Raw genomic sequence first — 21,493 nt, forward strand, 5'->3', positions numbered from 1 at the left:
AACATTATTTGAAAAATATGAAATAAATTCCCCGTCAAGTTAACTACGGCTTGTAAACGGTCAAGAAAGTTTGTTTACGTTGATGTACTTTTCACAAGGCATAAACAACATTTTACCGGGACGGTGGCTTGTAAAAATTTATCCTAAACATGAATTTGGAACCGATAAATAGTGCTTTGTCTCAGCTGCGTGTTTTACGGTCGAGTGTGGGTTTGGTTTTCGAAACTCTGGGAACAGGAGTACGTGCTGACCATGGCGAAGAAGGAAAGGAACAAAAGTTTCTCCAAGAGCTGCAGGAGCTTCTCAATTCCGTGAATGCAAATCTCAAGTAATATTGAAAGCGGAAGTTAGCTTTTGAATGGAATAGTACATCGTTTTTCTTTCTTTTCTAGGGACTTTGAATCCTGCATAAATGATCTAACACCTTCGCAGACACCGCTAAATCTGGCTAATTCCGCTTACCTGTCGCTGGAGACTAACCTCGAACGACAGGCACTGTATCCGCATCTGGTGCAAAGTTATAAATGGCACGACAAACTGCACGAGTATAGCACCTTCGCCTCGACTCTACTGCAGCAAAACTCATTGAAACGCTCATACTACACAAACACCAAACGAAGACGTTCGCTTCCATCGAGCCATCTGGCCACTCCGCAAATGGTGGAAAATCTAATCGGAAGCATCCATTACAATAACATGAACCTGAAAATTGCGCGGCCTTTCATGACGAATGCCATTTTGCATGTAAGCACCAAGAAAGGTTCCCGGAGGATTGTAGCATGGTATTACCTGTAAGCGTTTCGTTTTGTTTCCAGATTACAATTGCCCGCGTTTTGCGAGCAGCAGTGATACTGAAGGGACTCCTGATCGAATGGGTAACGGTGAAAGGATACGAGGAGTCCTTGCTGGATGGCGTAGATGAGCAGTGGACTGAATCAAGGCATCAGGTTTTTAGGAAAGTGCAGGACCATGCACATTCGGCAATGCTGCACTTTTTCTCTCCCACCCTGCCAGAACTGGCCATCCGAAGCTTCATAGTAAGTATAGCACGGAACAAAAATCGGGTATCATCGAACCACAACAATGGTTTAATCGAAATTATTCTCTCACAGACATGGTTCAGGAGCTACGTCACACTGTTCGCAGATCCTTGCAAAAAATGTGGCAAACATCTTCACAATACGTTACCTCCGACCTGGCGAGACTTAAGAACGTTGGAACCATTTCATGAAGAGTGCAAACAATAAGCCTGGTTTAATATTATTGCATTTATCAATTATTTTATATTTACCCCATAACAAAAAGGACGTTTTGGTTAGCTCCAAGTATGGATTTTCGTTACGTCTGATCTAATTTTCGTATGCAAAATAAAAAATGAATTAAAACAGCGCAGTGTCAATGTCCTGTTGATAGACTGGAATATATACTGGATGCAGAACTATTCAAATTTTATCGAACACAGGAACACATACTATCTGCGAATTAGAATTTCGGAAGATTAAATATTATGAAACACAATAGCCAATTGATAAAGGACCATTTCATGCTTTCAAATTAACCCCTGCAATTCCTTTCCCCGTTTCCCCTATATTTCACACAACTGCTACCAACTTATTGTTTCAACGATTTACTTTGTCGTACAAGTTTTTATTTCTCGTTCGTAATATTATAATAGCTTCATCGGACCCCCTTCGTATGGGTAATTGTAAACGTATTTCATTTCCGTTTTCAAGTCATAATTTGTGCAAGATGGACAAACTAACGCAGCGCAGCATTCGGTCCCAGATAAATTAGTAAATACATTTGTTTTGGAAGCCGTATACAATACCAAACCTAGACACTATTGCTAAATAATTCAATCTTTCTTATTCATCAAAGCCATTGGTATCGTCTATTTTATGTATGTATTCTGTGATTTTTCTATGCTCTTTTTTTTAAAGAAAACAGACACATAAATAGTTCGTTTGTTCAATCATTAAATGCGATGATTGTAATTCTGCAAACTAATTCTTATCATGGTATCCACGATTTCATTCCCGTTAGTTAGTACATATTGTTCGCACATATCGCTTACAAATCCTAACTAATTTTGATTAAACACTACTCTCCCATGCGCCATTAATTGTCCGATCTGGCTCTAATCCTGACTTCGTTACCGTCGAACGAAGCTCTCGTGATCAAGCACCGCTCGTAACTGACTAGTGCGCACGCAAGCCGAATGCCGGGTGCGTGTTTTGTTTGCGGTTTCGTAATCCTGTCGACGATCGATAGCACCAGCTATTTGACGATATATATTGCTTATATACATATTGCTTCCCGTATCCTTCCTTGTCTCGATTTGCACTGGAATGGTGTCGTTGTATGGACTCTGCCTTGTACGATGATCATAGTTCAGTTGTGATTTCATCTTGTGGCCGAAAGCCCAGCTTAAAGAACTCATCCTGCAACCAGAGCGAACTGTCGTTCATGCCGGACGTGGACAGATACGTACGCACGTGATCGAACGTATCATCAAACGGATTGTTGCCACCACCACCTCCACCTCCGCCGCTCCCACTAACCACCCCAGTCGTCGAATGATGGTTGGAGCTGGTGTCAGTCGTGTGCGATGATCGTTCGTCAAACTCGTGCAAACTGATCAGCGAACCCAGGAAATGATGCGTTGTTTGCATGGTCGGTAGCGTTCGATGCTTCTGTAGCTGAATTAATTCCGGCTGCAGTAGATTGCGCTCGTTCTTTTGGCTCAGGCTAGGCGATAGGTTTGTTCCTGGCGCGTGCTGATGGTAGGCCGACTTGAAGGTGGAATGGTCCGATGAACCTAACCGCGGATCGGAGGCAGAAGGTTGCTGCAGGAACTCGATCAGCTGTGCTAATTCCGGCTTGTACCGATCGAGCACACGTTCGGCCCACACGTACAAACGTTGCCAGTCGTGGGGTGGCGCATTGATCAGCTCGATCGGTTTGTTGAGCAGAATCAGTATCTTGGCCAGATCGCGCACGACCGGATGGTAAGTGGCAGCACCAGCACTGTCACCGGCCAGATGCAGTTTCCGTATCTGACGCCTAGTGTCATTCAGCATTTGCAAGAAATATTCTGCCTGGGGCCGTAGCTCTTCCAGCTGTCGCAGGAACTCAAGACGATCGATGTTTTCATCGATGAACGATTCGCGATACTTTTTGCGCTTTTGCCGACGCCTCAGTACGGCCATGACACCCACGATTAGCACCACGCACAGAATGGCACCGGCGATGATCCCGACGATAGCGGCCATGAACGAACCGGACATTCCCACCGGATGGCAAACAAGGCCCATAAACTCGCTGCTAGTAGACCATTGTGCACCGTAACCACTCGGGCATTCGGACAAACATTCGCCGGTATCGATGCGAAGGACTTCCGTACATTTGATGCAGCCAGTTTCGGTGCAGCGAACGCATTGTTCGTGAAAACGGGTACAGTCTGTAAAGATAACACCATAGAAACATTAATATTGTTTTTACTATTGGAACTCATATTTTAAAGAATTATCATTTCAACAGCTTGGTAAATTGACTAATCCTATTTCTGTTACTCATGCCTAACCTTATCTGGTGCCTCAGAATATTCAAAAGATCGGTATCTTTATTCAATGTCAAACAGCGTTAACACGATTGATGCGTTATTTCCTTTCCAATATACGCAGCTGCATGCGGACATTCGATCATTGCGTGGGCTAGCTGTTGTACGACAAACCAACAGCTTGGGGCTTGAATTTTGGCATACATTAACGTCACCTTTTAGTGGGTAATAAAAATGGTTTGGTGATCCGTGTATTACTTCGTCGGTGGTCCGTCCATCGGGGTTTTTGAAATGAATTATTGTGCTTTGAACTAATCCCCCAATACATCCTAATTTCAAATAAAAACTCTAATGATTGAGACATTCATGGGTTGTAAAATATTACTGAACATCTAGTAAAATACAATGAACAATTACAGAATCCAGTTTTCAAGAAAGATTAACCAACAAAGTATTGATTGAAATCTACTTTACGCTTTGCTTTGCCTGCTAGCAAACTTTACCAGGTTTTAACAATGCAAAGAAAAGCAACTTAAACTTATGCGCTCCATAACAATCTTCCATTACAGTGCCCTACAGCTTACAAAACCAGACGAATTTATCGGCAATTATTGGGGAGTGCATTAGCATCCAACTCGTTCGTGCCACATAGTTCCTTTTGAAATCGCGGACACAATTCAGATTTGAGTGCAAGATAAACCGAACCTGACCACGTCTTCTTCACTCAACAAAGACGTGCTCCTTGCGGCCAAAAAGGTATTTGAAATGGATATCGAACGCGGTTCGGCGATCATGATGTAATTGAGTAAGGGGGCCTCCTGCACACTGCGATCGCATGATCGGGTAAAGATGAAAATAAAAGCTCCTCCGTTCCGAAGCCGCACTGGATCCGGAATGGAAAGCAATTCAGAATTGAAGGTGCACTTGAAAGTGCAAATAAGGCATATGTACGAGATGATCCCTTTTTCTTATGGCTGGTGACGGCTCCTTGAGAGCAAAGGCGTTACGTTTTATGTAAGACGATCCACAAAACCTAGCTGGCGCTTGGGGTTTCTGTATGAATGAGATTCGGTAGATAAGAGAAAGCCTGCAGCTTCAAATGGCGATGGCTGGTAGCGTAAGAAGTCGTGATCTGCTTGTTTGCATGAATTGATCTCTATGTAATATATGCCGTGGGGATAACTACAAGCAATGTACGCTGTTTTGAACTTGCGTAGAAGATGTATTCCAACTGTCGGTCGCGCATATGAGGAGGAACAGTTCGCAGTTCTAGTCATGCTCGTGCATGTCACCTTTCCGGGCAGAAGGCAATTACTTTTAATTATCGATCCTGACGTGCAGCAACTAGCAATTCCACACGCGTGACTCTTTTTACCACTGATCTGCCCTGTTTGCCTTGCCCGTGAACGCTAACGACATGATCCTAAGCTTGTTACGAGATATAAGAATGTAGGTCAAAACAGGTCTTGGTCAAGTTCCAGTTTGCAACGGTTGCAGTTATTCATAAATTAGTTTACAATATTAGATTGTGTTTTTGTTTATTTCGATTGCTCGAACAAGGTTTTCCATTATTCCATTATTTATTACTCCTTTCTAATTACGAACACCTTCATATTTCCTATGCAGCTTCCGGGATTCAGTTATACGTGTTCGCGATCGATCCGTACGCTGTGTTTTTCGGTTAGTTTGAAGCTACCAAGCCAGAGTAGCAAAAATATTTTGCGCCCGGTAAAGTTTGCATGCTGCACAGCTCAAGCACTCTGCGGCACAGCCTCAGGGAACCGGTTTAATTCGTTTGGCAAACATAAAAAGAAACGGCTACTACCACACAGACAGGCAGTGAAACATCAGTCCTTCTCAGTTTTGGGTAAGTTCCCGGTGGAGCGTGGTCTCTTGTGTAGCACAACAATGTGCCCCCATCGTGTATGCCCCGTTGGGAACACCCGGCAGTTCTAGCAGAACTTGCAGATACACAGTGCACGCGATGCAACAGAAAGGTCGACATTATTGCACCGCCCGTGTGTGTGCACAGGGCTCGCAATTACTGTAAATGATGCGGACCGATGCAAGCGTAAATTCTATCCTCACTGCATGCGTAAACGGGAAGGAGAATGGGTACCATTTCCAATAGCGTTCCTTTATGCACTCTTCTTTTGCATGATGATTCAGAAGCAGGTTTTTTTTTACGGCCTCAACTAAGCCGCATCTTGAAGGATACACTGCACTGGGCCAATAGGAGAGTTCTTTGTGTTTTCTTGCTTAGCGATATGTTAAAGCTTGCAAACTTCCACATTTCTTTACCACAAATGCACGGATAAGCAAAGGTAATAAAAATCACACCATATTACAAACTGCAGCAAATGATCATTCGATGAGTCAGATTCTGGCACGGAGCTTCATTGCAAATGTCTTCATTTTGCTTCCTTATTGTTGAGGCATAAAACACTTGTCTTGATGGATGTTACCGTATGTCTTGAGTACATATTAAAAAATATGATTGAAGTTGCAGACAAAACCTTAAACACCTTTAACGGAACGATTTCAGCTGAACGATGATTGGAACTGTGAAATGAACGGCGTCATGGACAAAGAATTTTTTCAACGTCTTAGCCAAATATTATTAAAAAACCAAGTAATACTAGAAGTGAATCGTTCTTTTTGCATTTGTTTAAAAATGCGCTTGTTGAGCATTTATAGACAAGTAATTATCATTTCCTTTCTTAACATTAGCACACAAGCGTCACGATGTTGGACTTAGCTGCACATTAGCATACATACAGAAACCCCGCTTTAAGATCGCGTGGAATAATAATGTTCATCTTTATTACATTCTCAAACAAGCAGCCACAAACATAAATGTGTAAAGCCGAACTGGCATCCCGGTCGGTTTAATGTTCCTGGGCACACACTATGCAACAATGCAACTCCATTCATTTCAATCAAGTGATACGATCGGACGCCGCATACAACAGCAAAAGCAAACAGATGAATGAACCCCGAAGGAACTGTTTTAGTCTGCAAATGCGAGAGGCAGAGAAGAAAAACGAAGAGTCAGGAATGATAAATCTGATATCTTAATCAAATTGCGCGGTTTTTGCCCTGCGATCATGAACGACAACAACCAGTACGCCGTCGTTCTGGTGAAATTTGCTTCCTCACACGCGCTCAACGCGTATGCCATGTGAAGTGTGCACAGAGCCAGAGTCAAGATTCTAGAGTTACAACCGCAGCTTACAATTTATGGGGCGGGCTGTGTCGCTTAAATCATTAAACCATCTCCGCTTACCGAACTTTCTAAATGCCGCCACTAAGTGTTGCCTGGTAAAACCGCAACCGTGAAAGTGATTGAACTGATTGAAACTGAAGGGAAATTGTGGTCTTTTTTTGCAAGGCTGTGAAGGAAAAAAAACGACAGAACGAAACAACTCCCGTATTGAGACTTGACTTACTTGAAATCCTCAACAAAACGCGAACGAAAAGCTTCACACCTATGCTTCTATCTGCCACTTAGAGCTCCATTTGCTGTCCATGTGCGTTGAACAGATGTCTTCAATTATCGTCTCATTATCACTAGCGATGCGTACAATGGCACAAGCGTCCAGACATCTAACGAGAAGCTGAGAAGCGTGCAAACAAAAAAGATGGTCGACCATATTTGTCCACAGTCCAGTCATTTTGAGCTTTAAAAACGGGAAAAGCGTTCCGAATGTGGCGTGCGAATTTTTGGTAAATACCACCAACACCTCCAATCTCTAACGACTTCGTTGTGAAGAATAGTGACACCCCGTGGCGAGGTGTCGCATATTTTTTCTTACCTTCCCAAGTTCATTTATTGTTCGCACTTCGACAGTTGCCGCGACTCGATTGAATGAATCGCACTTTGGCTTTCGGAAGAGGGACCGGAGCGCTGCAGAATCCGTCGGTCAGCAGAGGAAAGAAAGCCGTGGGATTCTGCAACTCCATTCAACACCAACGCAAAAGGGGTCTCTAGTGCCTTCCGCCATTCTTCTATCCCGAACACAGAGACGTTGACATAAATTCGTTTCAATAGTTTCATGCCGGGGAAGGGGTACGCAATGAGGCACGGGCGTTGTTATCCTGGTGACGCGGAATGCGATGGATGGAGACGGGAGGGAAGGGAGTTAACTTTAATTTTATCCCATGATGGGTGTGCAAGCCCCAACTAGTGGTTGCCTGAATGTTGTGCGTCAATCTGTACCGCCCGGCAAGACAAACTCCAAAGTATGTGGGAAGATTTCCGTCCCCGAAGTGTCACCTCTCTATGTACCGGCGGTGCACACTTCAGTTCCGGGGAAAAAAACTGGAACCACAAGAGGTTCCACAAAACCTCCCACCGATGCTTTCCAATCGAGAGTAAACGAATTGAATGCAGGCAGTTTTATGAGTATGAGTGATCTTAAACATGCATTGCGCGATGATGCAAGTCATGATCGTCAATCAGTTCCGGATGCGTACGTACTACGTTCCATCGCTTCATAGTGCATATTCTGATCAAATTAAAGATCACCGTTAGTATTCCTCTAGGACTAGGACTCTAGTGGAGCTAGCCACAACAACGTAAAAGCTCATTTAATAAGCACCTTAACTGCGTCTATTGTAGCGATCCTGTTGCAGGAGTTTGCATTGCAAACTTCACCTGATCCCAGGGGCATGACGGGACACAACTGAACCATATGACCTGCAAGCTAGATATACACAAAACCATTGGTCACGTTGGGACAGGTACGACCGTGCCGCTGCTTTACGTTTTGCTGAACAGATACAACGTTTTACCTTCCCTTGGTCTCCTCCACAAGAACTTATGATGTCCGCGTGTTGATATGTTAATGAGCGGGGAATTATCTGCAACAACACATCTCTACAAACCAATGCACTTTTGAGCGCAACGTATGATGGTTGTTCATTTTTATAGCTATTTGCAGGCTTAAACTGTCTCAAGATCCCCTTTCTCCATATGCTGAGGACCTTTGTCTACCGATACAACCTCGTCGTACGGCGTTACTGCTGCTTTGTGAATCATTGCCGCGCTTGTAGATGGAACGTGCAGCGCATACGCTTGTGCTATGTCCTAGTTCCTCGGATTTTGTTGGTGGTTTGTGCCTTTACGCTTCTTCTGCACCAACCAACCAACCAACCTAGGACGGCCCCCGGGAAGGTATACGTGCTCGTAAAAATGTTTATTTATTGGCAAACTTCATAACTGCCAATGGCAAAAGTATAAGTACCTGCCACTACTACTACTACTGCTACAACTGCTCCGTCTCAACCTCCGTAACAAGGTCTGTGTAATATAGAGGTCGATGCATACAGTGTAAAATGACAGGATACCGTGGGAACATTTTTGACAGTTGGTTATGAAACTGTTTTGTAAACAATTGTTGCGTCTACTGTAATCGTATTTTGATTGTTGCGGACAATTATACAATTAACAAATCCTCGCAATTTACTTTTTTTGAGTTTTAAAAACAATTTTTTGTCTCGTAAAGCTTAAAAAACAGTGTGTAACGTGTGAGCAAAACAGTAAGAAAGTAATATAAAATCTGTCGAATGGAAATAAAATTGTTTTTTATTTTAGTATACAACATGGCATCGACCTGCGCTGCATCATTTTGCAAAAACAGTCGATATTTTGTTCAAAAATATGGTTTGGATGTGGTTTTTCATAAATTCCCGGCTGACTCTCTGCTGTTTCAGCGATGGGTTCAGTTTTGTAAGCGTGAACCATCCTGGACTCCATCTAAAAATCAAACGATATGTTCTTCACATTTTTTGAGGGAGGACTACCAATTACTTCGCTCTCCTAGTAAGGAAAATAGAGGAACGTTTAAGAAGTTGAAACCGTGTGGTAAGCTAATTTGTTATATTGAGAAATAATAAGATAAGATATTTTTGCCTTATTTCATGATTACTTTTTTACAGCTTTTCCATCAGTTCAAACTCCGCTCATGATAAATAATAAGCAAAGTATACATTCTGAAATTCATTCTAGTGTTAATATTACGCATAATAACGAAAGTGATATATCACAGAATCCTACAACCTATACTTCCTCATCCCAATCCATTGAAAATGCTAATGATACAAATGGCACACGTTATACATGCCATTTCTGTATTGAAAAAGATTCGAACATTGTACAAATCAACACAGAGCTTCAGAAAACAAAAGCTAAAAACGTACAATTATTGGAAGTTAATTCTTTTTTGTCCAAGCAAATAGAAGCAGCTTTAAAAGAAGTAGCGCAGTACAAAAACGAAATTGTTTCTTTAAAATTGAACTTAAATCAGATGGAAAACACTGTGTTAACTGCTGAAAAATTCGAAGATAAGATGAAGACTGCTTTGAAATCAACACTAACATCAAATCAAATAGATTTAGTAACCCAAAAAAGCAAGCGAGTTAGGTGGACTAAGCTGGAAATCAGCAAATTTTTCACGCTTCGTTATTTTGGAAAGAGGTCGTATAAGTATTTGGCAACTGATTTGAATTATCCATTACCATCATTGTCCACGCTTCAGAGATACGCACGCAAGCTAAATTTAAAACAGGGAATTTTGGATGATGTGCTTATATTATTAGAAAATATTACCAAAGATTTACACATTCGTGATCGCGAGTGTGTGTTATCATTCGATGAAATGAAAGTTAACAAAATTTTGGAGTATGATCCAGCTTCGGATGAAGTTGTTGGTCCGCATAACTATTTGCAAGTGGTTATGGCAAGAGGGTTATTTAAAAATTGGAAACAACCCATCTTCATTGGGTTTGATCAGCAAATGACCAAAGAAATTTTATTGCTTATCATCAGGCGCCTAAGTGATATTAGCATTAATGTTGTTGCTGTAGTCAGCGACAATTGTCAGTCCAATATTGGATGTTGGAAGGATTTGGGAGCTCATAACTATTCCAATCCTTATTTTAGACATCCAATAACTATGTGCAATATATATGTTTTTCCTGACGCTCCTCACTTGTTGAAATTGATTAGAAATTGGTTGCTGGATACAGGGTTCGTGTACAAAGAAAAAATTATAAAGTCTGATTTGTTATTTGATTTGATGGCGAACAGAAACGAATCGGAATGTACACCGCTATTTAACCTTACCAAAAATCATTTAATAATGACACCACAGGAACGCCAAAATGTTAGACGAGCGGCACAGTTGCTCTCCAGAACAACAGCCATCTGTTTAAAAAGATATTTTCCAGAGAACAACGACGCTGACGAATTGGCAGTATTTATAGAAAAAGTTTTTATGTGGTTTAATGTGGCAAATTCACGCTCTCCCACCGCTAAGCTTCATTACCAAAGATCGTACAATGGCAATGAAAACCAGATTCGAGCACTAAAAGAAATGTTTGAAATGACAGAGAATATGACTGCATTAGGGAAAAAAAATATGCAGGTTTTTCAAAAATCCATCCTCATGCACATTACATCGCTTCAGCTGTTGTACGATGATATGAAACAGAAGCATAACATCAAATTTATTTCTACATACAAGGTAATTATTATTAAAAGTTAATATGTTATTTATATTGTACATAATTAAACTAAATATTGATTATTTTTTTATTAATTTTCATTACAGCTCAATCAAGACGTTTTAGAAAATTTTTTTTCTCAATTACGCCAAATTGGTGGTGTGTATGACCATCCGTCTCCATTAAGTTGTACATACCGAATTAGAATGATGATTCTTGGTAAGTCACCTACAATATTAAATAACCATTCTAGTCAAAGGAGCGATGAGGAGGACGAACAAAAAGAAGAATTTTTATCAGCTACAGTATTCTCTGGTGTGGATTTTGTACAAATTCTCCCAGATATTAAACATATGGAAAATGTTAATGTTATTTGCCAAGGCATGGATGATAGCAGCAATGCATCTGATCTAGTCAGTACCGTTAGTAGTGAACAAATTGTTCATACGGAACAAGAAAGTGATGGGTTCCAGTATGTAATGGGTTACATAGCAAATAAATTTAGCTCTAAGTATCCTTCATTAAAGTTAGGAGCTCAAACATTTAAAATCACCACTGACCACAGCTACTGCCAACCCCCGACCTTTGTTAGGCATCTGTCGTTAGGAGGTTTGTTTGAGCCATCTTACGAGTTCTTGGCTCAAGGAAATAAAATGGAAAAGATATTTTTAAAAATGAACACAGATGGAAACCTTCGCAAAACTAGAGGAATTGTGGCTAAAATCGCCAAAAACATACAAAAACAAGTGCCAGATTTACCTTTAGAAATAATTCGTTCTTTTTCAAAACAACGAGTGATTATGAGGATACGATATTTGAATTTAAAACGAGTCTCTGAAAATATGATGAAGCCAAAACGAAAATATCCAGATCCACATGCAAAACAAGCAAAAAAAATGAGAAAAATAACGAATTGATTGGCATTTTTCTACATATTATTTATCGGTAGTTTATTAACTTAAGTATAGCTTTATTCATTTATTTATTTTTTAAATTCAATATTTATATATGTATATATATGTATATATTATTTATTTATTTATTTATCTATTTATTGATTGATTTTATTATTTATTTACTTATTTATTTATATTGTATTTATAGATTCAACTAGTTTAAGAAGGTTGCCATATTGTAGTTCCTCTCTCTAAATTTTATCATGCAACATTTTTAATTAATCTTCGAGCTGTAACCCCTTGCAAATGTATGCGGAACATTTGCATACCTTCTTGATTTTGTTGACTTTCGTTTCCTTTTCTTTGATAATATTTTTTAAATATGTTTGCACATGGATCCTTAACCTGCAGTAACTTTCATTTCAAACGAGTTTTTTTAATTTATAAAACTTGCGGTTGCCTTATACTTTATGCGATTCTTGTTTAATAATTCCTTCAAATATTAAAATTCCTTTCAAATAGGAATTCAAAAATGTTCTATTTTTCTTGTTTTTTCTTTAGAAGATTAGATTAGATTAAGCGAATTTAAAATTATCATGAATTATAATTTCCTATTATCCAATCATATTATTATTGAATTACATAACACGATATCCATTATAAGAAACAAATTTAGTTTAGATTAGAGTAAAGCGAATTGAAAATTTTCATGAAAAAATATAGAATAGAAAGATTTACAGGAAATTACAAAGCTGGAAGTACTAAAACATAATATGTAATAAATATAAATTTAAAGCCAATTAGTACGGCAACATTTTGGGTTATTTCTATGATTGTTGAATTCAAATATAACTATTACTTGAGATACGCCGATATGCCGCTGAAATATGCCGGACAAATATAGTTGGATGGATACATTGGATACATTCCCAGTGTGTATGCATTACCGTTAGAAAAACCAACACACCGATTAACTAACAAACTACTTCTACCAAATCCGTAACAGATTTCTATGTTGACTTTTTTAAATAATAAAATAATTGTAAAAAAAATCCTGCGTTGTGTTCATTTACATCCGAAAACTTATATGGATTTGTAATAAACAGACATTATTTGACTGAAAATGGGAATGCTTTTCATTGCACTATGCATATAGGTACAAGCACAGCATTTAGTTAGTATGATGCGATTTGCTTCGGTAAGTTACTACCGAAGCTGCATCTTGGCACCTATATTCATTCAAAAACTTCTGTGGACGTATAACACGATGTCGCTATATTGTTATTATAATTGTTATAATATTTTTCTCTTCGAGCGAATTCCGAGTTATAAATTGGAACACGTTGACTTCCTTCTTCGGAGAGCACGATCCATCGCTTGCAGGTCTTTAATTGGGTTTCAGTTGTTCTCGACGATATCGGCACCGGTCATAAGTACACTTCTGCTTACTTACTCTAAAAGGGGAAGCTTTGCTGAGTGTCTAATATCATCCATAGATGAACCGTTGGCCAAGAACTTGCCCACAATCATCTAATCGCCTGGATGGAATGGAGAAAGTACCACCTTAGGATTATTGCACAGATATGAAAAATATCTATAAATAGGTGTAAATTTCATACATTCCGCTGCTCGTGGTTGTTCGACAAACCGACGTAATGCAGCAGCTGAGAGGAAACAACTCGGTAGGGATTTTTCCACGAGGGAATGCAGTTCGCTTGCAGTGTTTTCTTGAGACCCATGTCCTTTCATGTGATGCGTGCAATTTGTAGCGATTCAGGAAACATAACCAGTTTACACCAAATTAGGAACAGCTGCGCACTTCTGCATTGATCTTTACCGGTATCTCAAAGTCTGGGATCTGGAACAACAACTGTTCGCTTCTAACGGTAGAACATACGAAAGAAACACTTTCCTCGCATTCTATATAGAGGTTCTTGATAATCTTTTAAACACTTTACGAGGAAAACTGAAACACTTTATAACATCGCTAAATTACTTTTATCACTGAAAACATACCTACCCTTTGATTGTGCTGAACTAATGTTTGTAAACAGTTTCTGATCTAAACGTCAAAAATCGTTTCAAAATGCCGGACATGACATGTGCTAAGACTCGACCTCTATATTACACAGACCTTGCTCCGTAAGCACACCTTGACAAATCGAGGCAATCTTTAGTGTATACGTTTTGCGTGCGTTTGAGCGGAACAACTACGACTCGGCTGGCGGTTTGGCAGAGTGAAGCGAACCGCAAACGTGTAACTAAAAGGTAAAAAGACACATACATCCCCTAACGTCGGACCACAACACACCAGACACCGTTTATGAATGAAATTAAGATTAAGATTATGGAGTCTGTGCTGCGCGTGGGTTGTTTACTGCAGTGAAGCATCTTGTTCTTCCTCGTCACCATCTTCCTCGTGTGCAAACTTCATACCGGAAAACCGGTTCTGGTGGCAAGTGCAATTCCTGCCGAAAGCGCGATTCACCAATGTGCTACTACTTGTGAGGATATGTGATAGCACAGCCCGTGACAGGTAAGGAAGCCTACCATGACAGTTATGAGATACAACACAGCCAGCATACAGCCAGGTGGCAACAATGTCCGGCTTCAACGTCCTACGAATGCTCGAGGATTCGCAGACACTCGGCACGAGAGCATATCATTAGGGATTATCTATGAAAGGACAGAATTGCCCAACAAGCAGGTGGGCAGGATAATAGGTAGCATAATGTGGGAAATTTACAACCGCTTACAGTAGCTGCTGTACGGAATCCAATTAAAGGATGACATTGAAGCGAAAAGGTTCTTGACATGGTCACTCGAGAACGAATCAGAAAAGCTAAGAACCAATAAGGACTTTGATGATCTCGGCAATTGGTGTAACTCCCAAATTGTGGCTATACAATCAGAACTTTCGAAGCTGTAAGACATCGTCGTTCTGGTGGCTTCTGAATGATCATTCCTATATATGGAGACGAATACCCTTCTGAGCATCATCCATTCAAACAATGAAATAATTTGAGCTTCTTTTACAGGTGTTATAATTCCATGGGATCCGGAAATATTAAGGGGATATCAATGAACTCTGCCCGAGCAGTCCAACGGAACCGTCTCAACTCAATGGGCAATGCCATTGCACGAAAAAGGATCTCCAAAAAACGATCCCAACACATACCGGAATCTCGCTCCATCAAGCTACGAAACTACCCGTATCGGATGTCACCATCCGATCGATAGATCCGATGGTTGTGCGAATCGTGCGCCCGCCTATATATGGATTAGGTTTCCCGTGCGTATCATACGTCCGGATAAAGCAAGAGTCTCTTCCGTTGAAAATCGATCAAACATATCCGAGCTGCCTGAGTGTTGATCAATTTGCCACGGGTGTTGGGCCCACCGTTTTGGTGTTGGGACGAAGAAAAGGTCGGGAAGCGAAATCAACCACTCAACACACGTACACTGACATGGCTGGTCAGTAACCTTCCCCAGTGTTGCATTGAATTTCATGAGTGTAGTTAGTTGTTTTTTACCACCCAAAAAAGGAAGTCATCGAAACGTTGTCGATGCGTTCCGAAATATTGTTTTCCATTGAAAATGAACACGGCAGTTGAAAACCTCCAAATGATTGAGATTGCGATTACTGACGCGCTTGTTAACATTATTTATTAGCTCATCAGATTGTTCCGGAACGATTGAGGGTTCTTATCGCTTTAAATTTTTTTTTGTAAAAGAAAAACAACAAGAAGCTGTTAATTTAAATACCACTGCGTCTCGGGTGGACAAAAATTCCAACAGACAAAAATATGACGGATGATAATTAAAAAGCCGATCACTTGATGGCATCTCACTTCCCTTTTTACGGACACCATGCGTACGATAAAATGCAAATTCAATATTCACCAGCAGCACAACAATATTACGCCTGCCCTTACCCGCCCGTTGCTGAATGCTTCCTTGTATGGTAAACGATCATGTGATTATAATAATCATTATTAACACACCGGTCCTGTCTTATGCAGATTCGCTCATGTTCGCTTTCTTCTATCTGCCTCTCACGCTTCACTGCCTTCCGTTGATATTAAATCGGAAATAATACTCCTCTCAATTACCCGCCAGCACAAGCACCACCAGACAGACACCGCTGTAATCGTGGTAAGAAATTCCGGTCATAATCCGAACGGCTGGTCAGATCTCGTTCAAGTGAGTCGTCGCAGTCTCGTGCGCGTAAGGAAACATAAACCAGGTCAGAGACACGCCGTGTTACGCACGCTGTTCGGTCGCGTAGCCACACATCCGTAACCCTTAGTGGGGACGGGTTGCGATTTGGCTCGTGTCGCTAGTTTTCAGCCCCGGAACAAGGAACGCGATAACGCGGATAACTACCATGCCAGATACGAAAGGCTCTTAGTAGTATGCGATATACTCTACGGGTGCTTATTATGTAAGTCGGTCGCATCCACCATTGCGTTCTGGACGATGTCGTGCACTCGCTACTCATGTGCTATTCCTTTGCCCTGCATTCACTTATCTTTCGCATGACCCATTATTGTCAACCGTGCTTTAGTGTTCGACTCTGCTTGGAAGTATCGATGCAATGGACCTTCGATTATCCGCCGAGCACACGCTAATTTGACAGCTGAAGATCTCGATCGTGAGTAGCAAAGATCGGTCTCTATCTTCACTCTCGATCCAGCTCAACGGTATCGTGTTAGTAGGTCAACGAGTATCTCCTCGCAACTTCTCGCGTTGCGATACCTTAAATCTTTTGAAGCAATCAAAAGCCTGGATGTACCTTTATCCTTAAATTCAGTCCTCTTTTTGCCTCAGCTGGAAACCAAAACATCAGCAAAAAAAACTTACCACCATAACAAATTAACAACGATTAATAACATTCACAGTGGTTAATTTTATCTTCATCGTGGGGACAGTGACCGGTAAACCGTAATCTACAGTTCCTGGACCATTTTCTTCGAACAGTGGAGTATAAATTGATCAGTTTGCAATTTGCACTGTTCTGTGGTTTTGCGATTATTGGACATTGCCTTTTTTTATGTCGATTTCTTGACCCAGAAAATCGCGAAAGCATCGTACCGCACGTTCCCGGTGAGTTCCTTGATTCTCTGTTCGCTTTCAACTTGAAACGAACGCTTAACGTTGACTCACGTTCAATGTGTGTCTGGGTTGGGATTTATTTATTTATTTTCCTCCGTACTGCACAAATATCGACATTGAGGTGTTGTGCTGGTTCCTTGTACACGAAACGTGCAGTAAATTTTTGTGCGTGTACCTTAAGCGTACCTTGTCGAACTAATTGCAGCACCGCGGTAATGTTGGGAACGTTTCCTTTTTATTTTTTATTTGCGCTTGGTGTGTGCCCTTTGGCAACCAAAAAGCAAAAGTTGCCTTCGATTTCAGTAAGCGGCCATGTTTGGTAAGGGCGGAAAGGGGAAAAAAAGTATGCAATCAACAACCAATAAGTATGTTTTTATACCATCAGCTCGAAGGTATTCACACGCAGGTATTCGATCAGACACTGATTGTGCATGAAACGTGCACCCGGTTCCACCACTGCTGGTGATCCTCACATGAAGAGATAAATTATTCCCTTTAATGTACGTACTGCCAAATTTGGGCGACGATCCTTGTTTGGGGTGGGTAGATTAATGATGGCGCAGGGAATAATCCGTGGCGAAATTACATTCAACCTGTATAAGATGCTTGGCGGGAACGCTATTAAAAGTTCACAAATGATCACACTTGTTCCTGAAATAATGGTGTCGTATCCACCACCTTGGTTAGATGATAAATGACACTAACACTACATACACTAACATCTTATCTTACTTTCCCTATGCATATGCAGTCTAGGCGTTTCCTTTGTTTCTGCGATCGGCTACAGTCCTCACAGAACGCGAATACACAACGCTCGCCTAATCTTGCAGTGATCTCGCTGCGCTGCAATTCGGTGCGTTTGCGCTTTTGCAGGGAATGCAGTAATGGAATTTTAATTGATTATCAGCAATATATGCTGGTGCGATAGTGCCTTCGCGCAGGCAAAAGGAACGCAATGACGAAACACGCGCATATTCCATCAACTATTTGCCATAGTTCATGGTAGTTGCCCACATGTGTGTAGGCTTGAAACATTACCCTTGTAACGCTCGAAACACTCGTGAAATGCACCATGGATCTCGGGGGGGGGGGGGGGTAGCTGCATTCTTCTAGTTCTGCCTGCATGAATAGCTCACCAACCAATATCCTGCCGTGGAGAGCCTATGCAACGGGAAAACACTGATTGCATGTGCGAAGGTGCAGAGGATTTATACTGCACTTCGTACGATCGTTACGCCCGTGGGGTTGGTTGTGTGTGTTAAAGGCTTTTCTGTTCTCGTCCGCTGATTCGCACCAAACGACCGAAACATACTTACGTCATGCCGTCAGCCGATGTGGACAAGTTGCTGCTGTCCAACAGCTGATCGAACCCTATAGCGGTGGACGAAGCAGTTTGCAGATGAATAATCGATCAGACCACACGCGATCCGCGCTGACAGGGCTCATGCCGTTTGTCCAACATGACACCCCGAACGACGACGGGAACCTTCACGATGTGACGACGACGTCTTAGCACATTGAAATGCAAAGCTTGTACTCAACACACTCCCCGCTAGATTTGGCTTCCACCCGATGGAAGTAGACAGCAACAATGTTAATGTTGTTGTCGGGCGGGGTAATATAGAGGAACTTGAGCTTTAATCGTAACCGAAATGCTGCGCGAGGTCCATGACAAAAGTTAAGTTGAAAGGTTTTGTTGTAGGTGATAAAACCCGGCTTCTAAACGTGTCCGACGTGGCACGTCCGAAACTATTTGCTAAGTGCACCATAGATGCAAATAGATTTCGAAACAAACTCCCATTGCTGGTTGTTCGCAATCACTTAACACTTTTGTACATTTAGTTGAATGTTTATTTTGGTATTGCACCACTATAATGAATTTGTTTTTTTTTATTAAAACTTGCAGCTGTTAATGTTACTTCTGTCGATAGTGGATAAGAATTGTAAGGATCACTATGCGCCCAACGGACCCCATCTCTGAGGTTCTCAACAACTGGGATTTGAACCTCCAATTCATTTTCGCTTGCTTTCCCATATCATGCACATACAATTTCGTCTACCTGTATCTACATCGTCCTCAGTCTCTCCGCACGCAAAAAAAAATACTACTCCCGACCCCAGCACAACGCAATACACGATTGATTCATCTCTCGTATCATATATTTATCTGATACTACAACCCACCAATCACGCGAAACAACAGCTTTCGATTGCCATAAAAATCGGCTCACCGACAAATGACATGGCAATGGGATGGGGTTTGCTAAAGCGCCCTTGTTCCTTGTAGGAGCACCAAAACCGCCCACTCGTCGGGAATGGTGAAATTCTTGCCTTCCCCATTGCGTCTTACGCCAGTTACGCAAATCCTTAACAACAAACAAAAAAAACTATCATACACACAAACATTCGACTGGCAGATATTATACCTTTCGCGTTAGTCCCCAGGTTGCGTTGGCGTTCCAATTAAAGCGCACTGCCCACACTGATCGTGTATGTGGGGCTGTGACAGTGTATAACGCAATCGGCTGGCTGGACGGATAAGATCAATTGACATGCTACATATTGCGGGGTCAAACAATTAGAGGGTTAACCAATCATCCCGCACAGTATGTGTTCAAAGCAACATTGAAGACATGGATATTGATGAGATAAGGGTATGAGGTGGGACACAGCATTTCTATAAGTTATGAGGAGCATCTTAAGGGAACAGTGGATATGAGTAATATGCGGATCGTTCTGAAGGTCACGTTGATGTGCCCATACATACGGAGAGTGTTACTTATATAACAATAACGGATTGATATAACGATCTGATATTAACATGCATGGTTTGTCGAAAACGCATGACTTTCGCATGATATTATGATGCATTGAAATGTGAGCTTCCCATCTTTTATCCCATCTATGTAGAACGTACTGCATGGGTTATTTTGTTACCTTGTGCTGTTGTTCATAAGATGCCGTGCCCTGCGAAGTCCACGAGCTAAGTAAATAGTACACAAAATAAACCGCCTTAACTTCGCTTTCCCGTGCTCTGGCCAAAGCGTATTGTTTAATGTCAACGGACGCAACGAACGATGAAAAAAAACTCCCCGTTTACCGACCGAACATTGGTACATCACTTCCTTTGCGTTCCGAAGCTGCGTTTGTTTGTTTTGACAAATCGCTCGTTAGTCGTCAAACTGTTGAAATTCACAAACACTCGACATCCGGAGAACCTGCTAACGGCGCAAAAAAAAGAGGGACAACCTCCCCGCATAGACATACAAACGCCCTGGATCGTTTGGAAAAATAAATTATCAACTACGGTACGCCACTGTCCTGCTCCTCCTCCTCGCCATGGTGGCTGGGAAGCTGTCGGGAAGTTTTGCTGCATAAACGCTCGAATGCGTACGTGCACTAATCGTAGAACGTGAGGGTGACCTGCGTTACCAGGGTGCAACCGGATGCTCCCCTCCCAGAACCGTCCACACGGTTCGTCAAGCTGCCTGCCTTGTTAAAGAAGGGAGAGTATTTAGAGTCGTTCCATCGTTCGTGATCTACCGTCGAGCCGGTGCGCCAATTCAATTAGAGATGGTCGACCTATTTTCTGACCCAGTTTAAAAACTTAAGACTCCACACACACCCGTAACCGTAACGGTAACGTATCAAACTATCGAACTCTATTGACTTCTCGCAACGTTTAGGTCAACACCAGGATCAACTGGTGGTGGTGAAGGCTCTTTAAAAGTGTCTCGCAAAAAGACATATACTGACAGGAACGTACAACCGATAAGTAAGTGCCAAGCATTTTGCCAAGAAGAAAATTTTCCACACTTTTCCGCTAGATGGCGCTCAATCAACCGATCTTCCCTAAAGGAACATAATGATCGTAGACGTCTTCATCAGGAGATGGAGCATTATTGACTTTTTCTCAATTCCAACACCCCATACGAGGATCAATATTGACTCATACAATCTATCGCAGAGGTGCAACATCCACAACAGACTAAGGTCAAGTGGGATCATATAATACCGTACACCTTAACCTGATGTAACGGAAACGGAGAGGTGACGTTCCTTTCTAAATGATGCAAAAACAGTAAGAAATACTTAGCACGATGTGTTCCGCCTTCACTAGCAGAGCAGACATAAATTTACACAAATAAACGGCAGTTACGAGCGATTGTGGTGGAGACCTGATCGGCAGTGATGACACAGTGTGGTGGGATGATTCACAAGCACAAATGGCGTCATTATTCGGTGGTTGATTTAAACTGACTAGAAAGGTGGAGCTCCAAACGTGAAGTTTGGCTTCAAACGATGTGCATATGAAATCGGGGAAGATATTAAATATTAAACTAATTAAGTGATGAGTGAAATCATAACCATTCCACTTATAGGGTAACATTTTCTCACCATACTTGCCCGTCCCTGA

General features: G+C 41.5%; 2 protein-coding genes across 4 annotated transcripts in view; one reads left to right on the forward strand and one right to left on the reverse strand.

Annotated features, from left to right (window-relative positions):
• Window positions 1–65: 65 nt before the first annotated feature.
• On the forward strand, window positions 66–1,387 carry LOC125765496 (mediator of RNA polymerase II transcription subunit 27). The gene is made up of 4 exons (XM_049430701.1): window positions 66–328; window positions 393–744; window positions 816–1,037; window positions 1,113–1,387. The coding sequence occupies exons 1-4, from the start codon at window positions 150–152 to the stop codon at window positions 1,245–1,247; spliced, it is 888 nt and encodes a 295-aa protein (XP_049286658.1). The 5' UTR covers window positions 66–149; the 3' UTR covers window positions 1,248–1,387.
• A 224-nt stretch (window positions 1,388–1,611) lies between these two features.
• The window catches only part of LOC125765495 (uncharacterized), a 38,848-nt gene continuing 18,966 nt past the window's right edge, over window positions 1,612–21,493 (reverse strand). For all 3 annotated transcript variants that reach the window (XM_049430699.1, XM_049430698.1, XM_049430700.1), the window contains one exon: window positions 1,612–3,460. In XM_049430699.1, the coding sequence (XP_049286656.1) occupies window positions 2,385–3,460 (1,076 nt within the window). In that variant the 3' untranslated portion in view covers window positions 1,612–2,384. The remainder of the gene's footprint in view (window positions 3,461–21,493) is intronic.

This window comes from Anopheles funestus, chromosome 2RL (assembly GCF_943734845.2).
Source record: "Anopheles funestus chromosome 2RL, idAnoFuneDA-416_04, whole genome shotgun sequence".
In the NCBI taxonomy this organism is placed as follows: Eukaryota; Metazoa; Arthropoda; class Insecta; order Diptera; family Culicidae; genus Anopheles; species Anopheles funestus.

What these genes read in the sequence shown, in the direction of transcription:
- LOC125765496 (XM_049430701.1), top strand. Translation starts at nt 150, where the DNA reads ATGAATTTGGAACCGATAAATAGTGCTTTGTCTCAGCTGCGTGTTTTA. An exon ending in TCCGTGAATGCAAATCTCAA is followed by an intron (nt 329 to 392) that starts GTAATATTGAAA and finishes TTTCTTTTCTAG; the next exon opens with GGACTTTGAATCCTGCATAA. An exon ending in TGGCCATCCGAAGCTTCATA is followed by an intron (nt 1,038 to 1,112) that starts GTAAGTATAGCA and finishes ATTCTCTCACAG; the next exon opens with ACATGGTTCAGGAGCTACGT.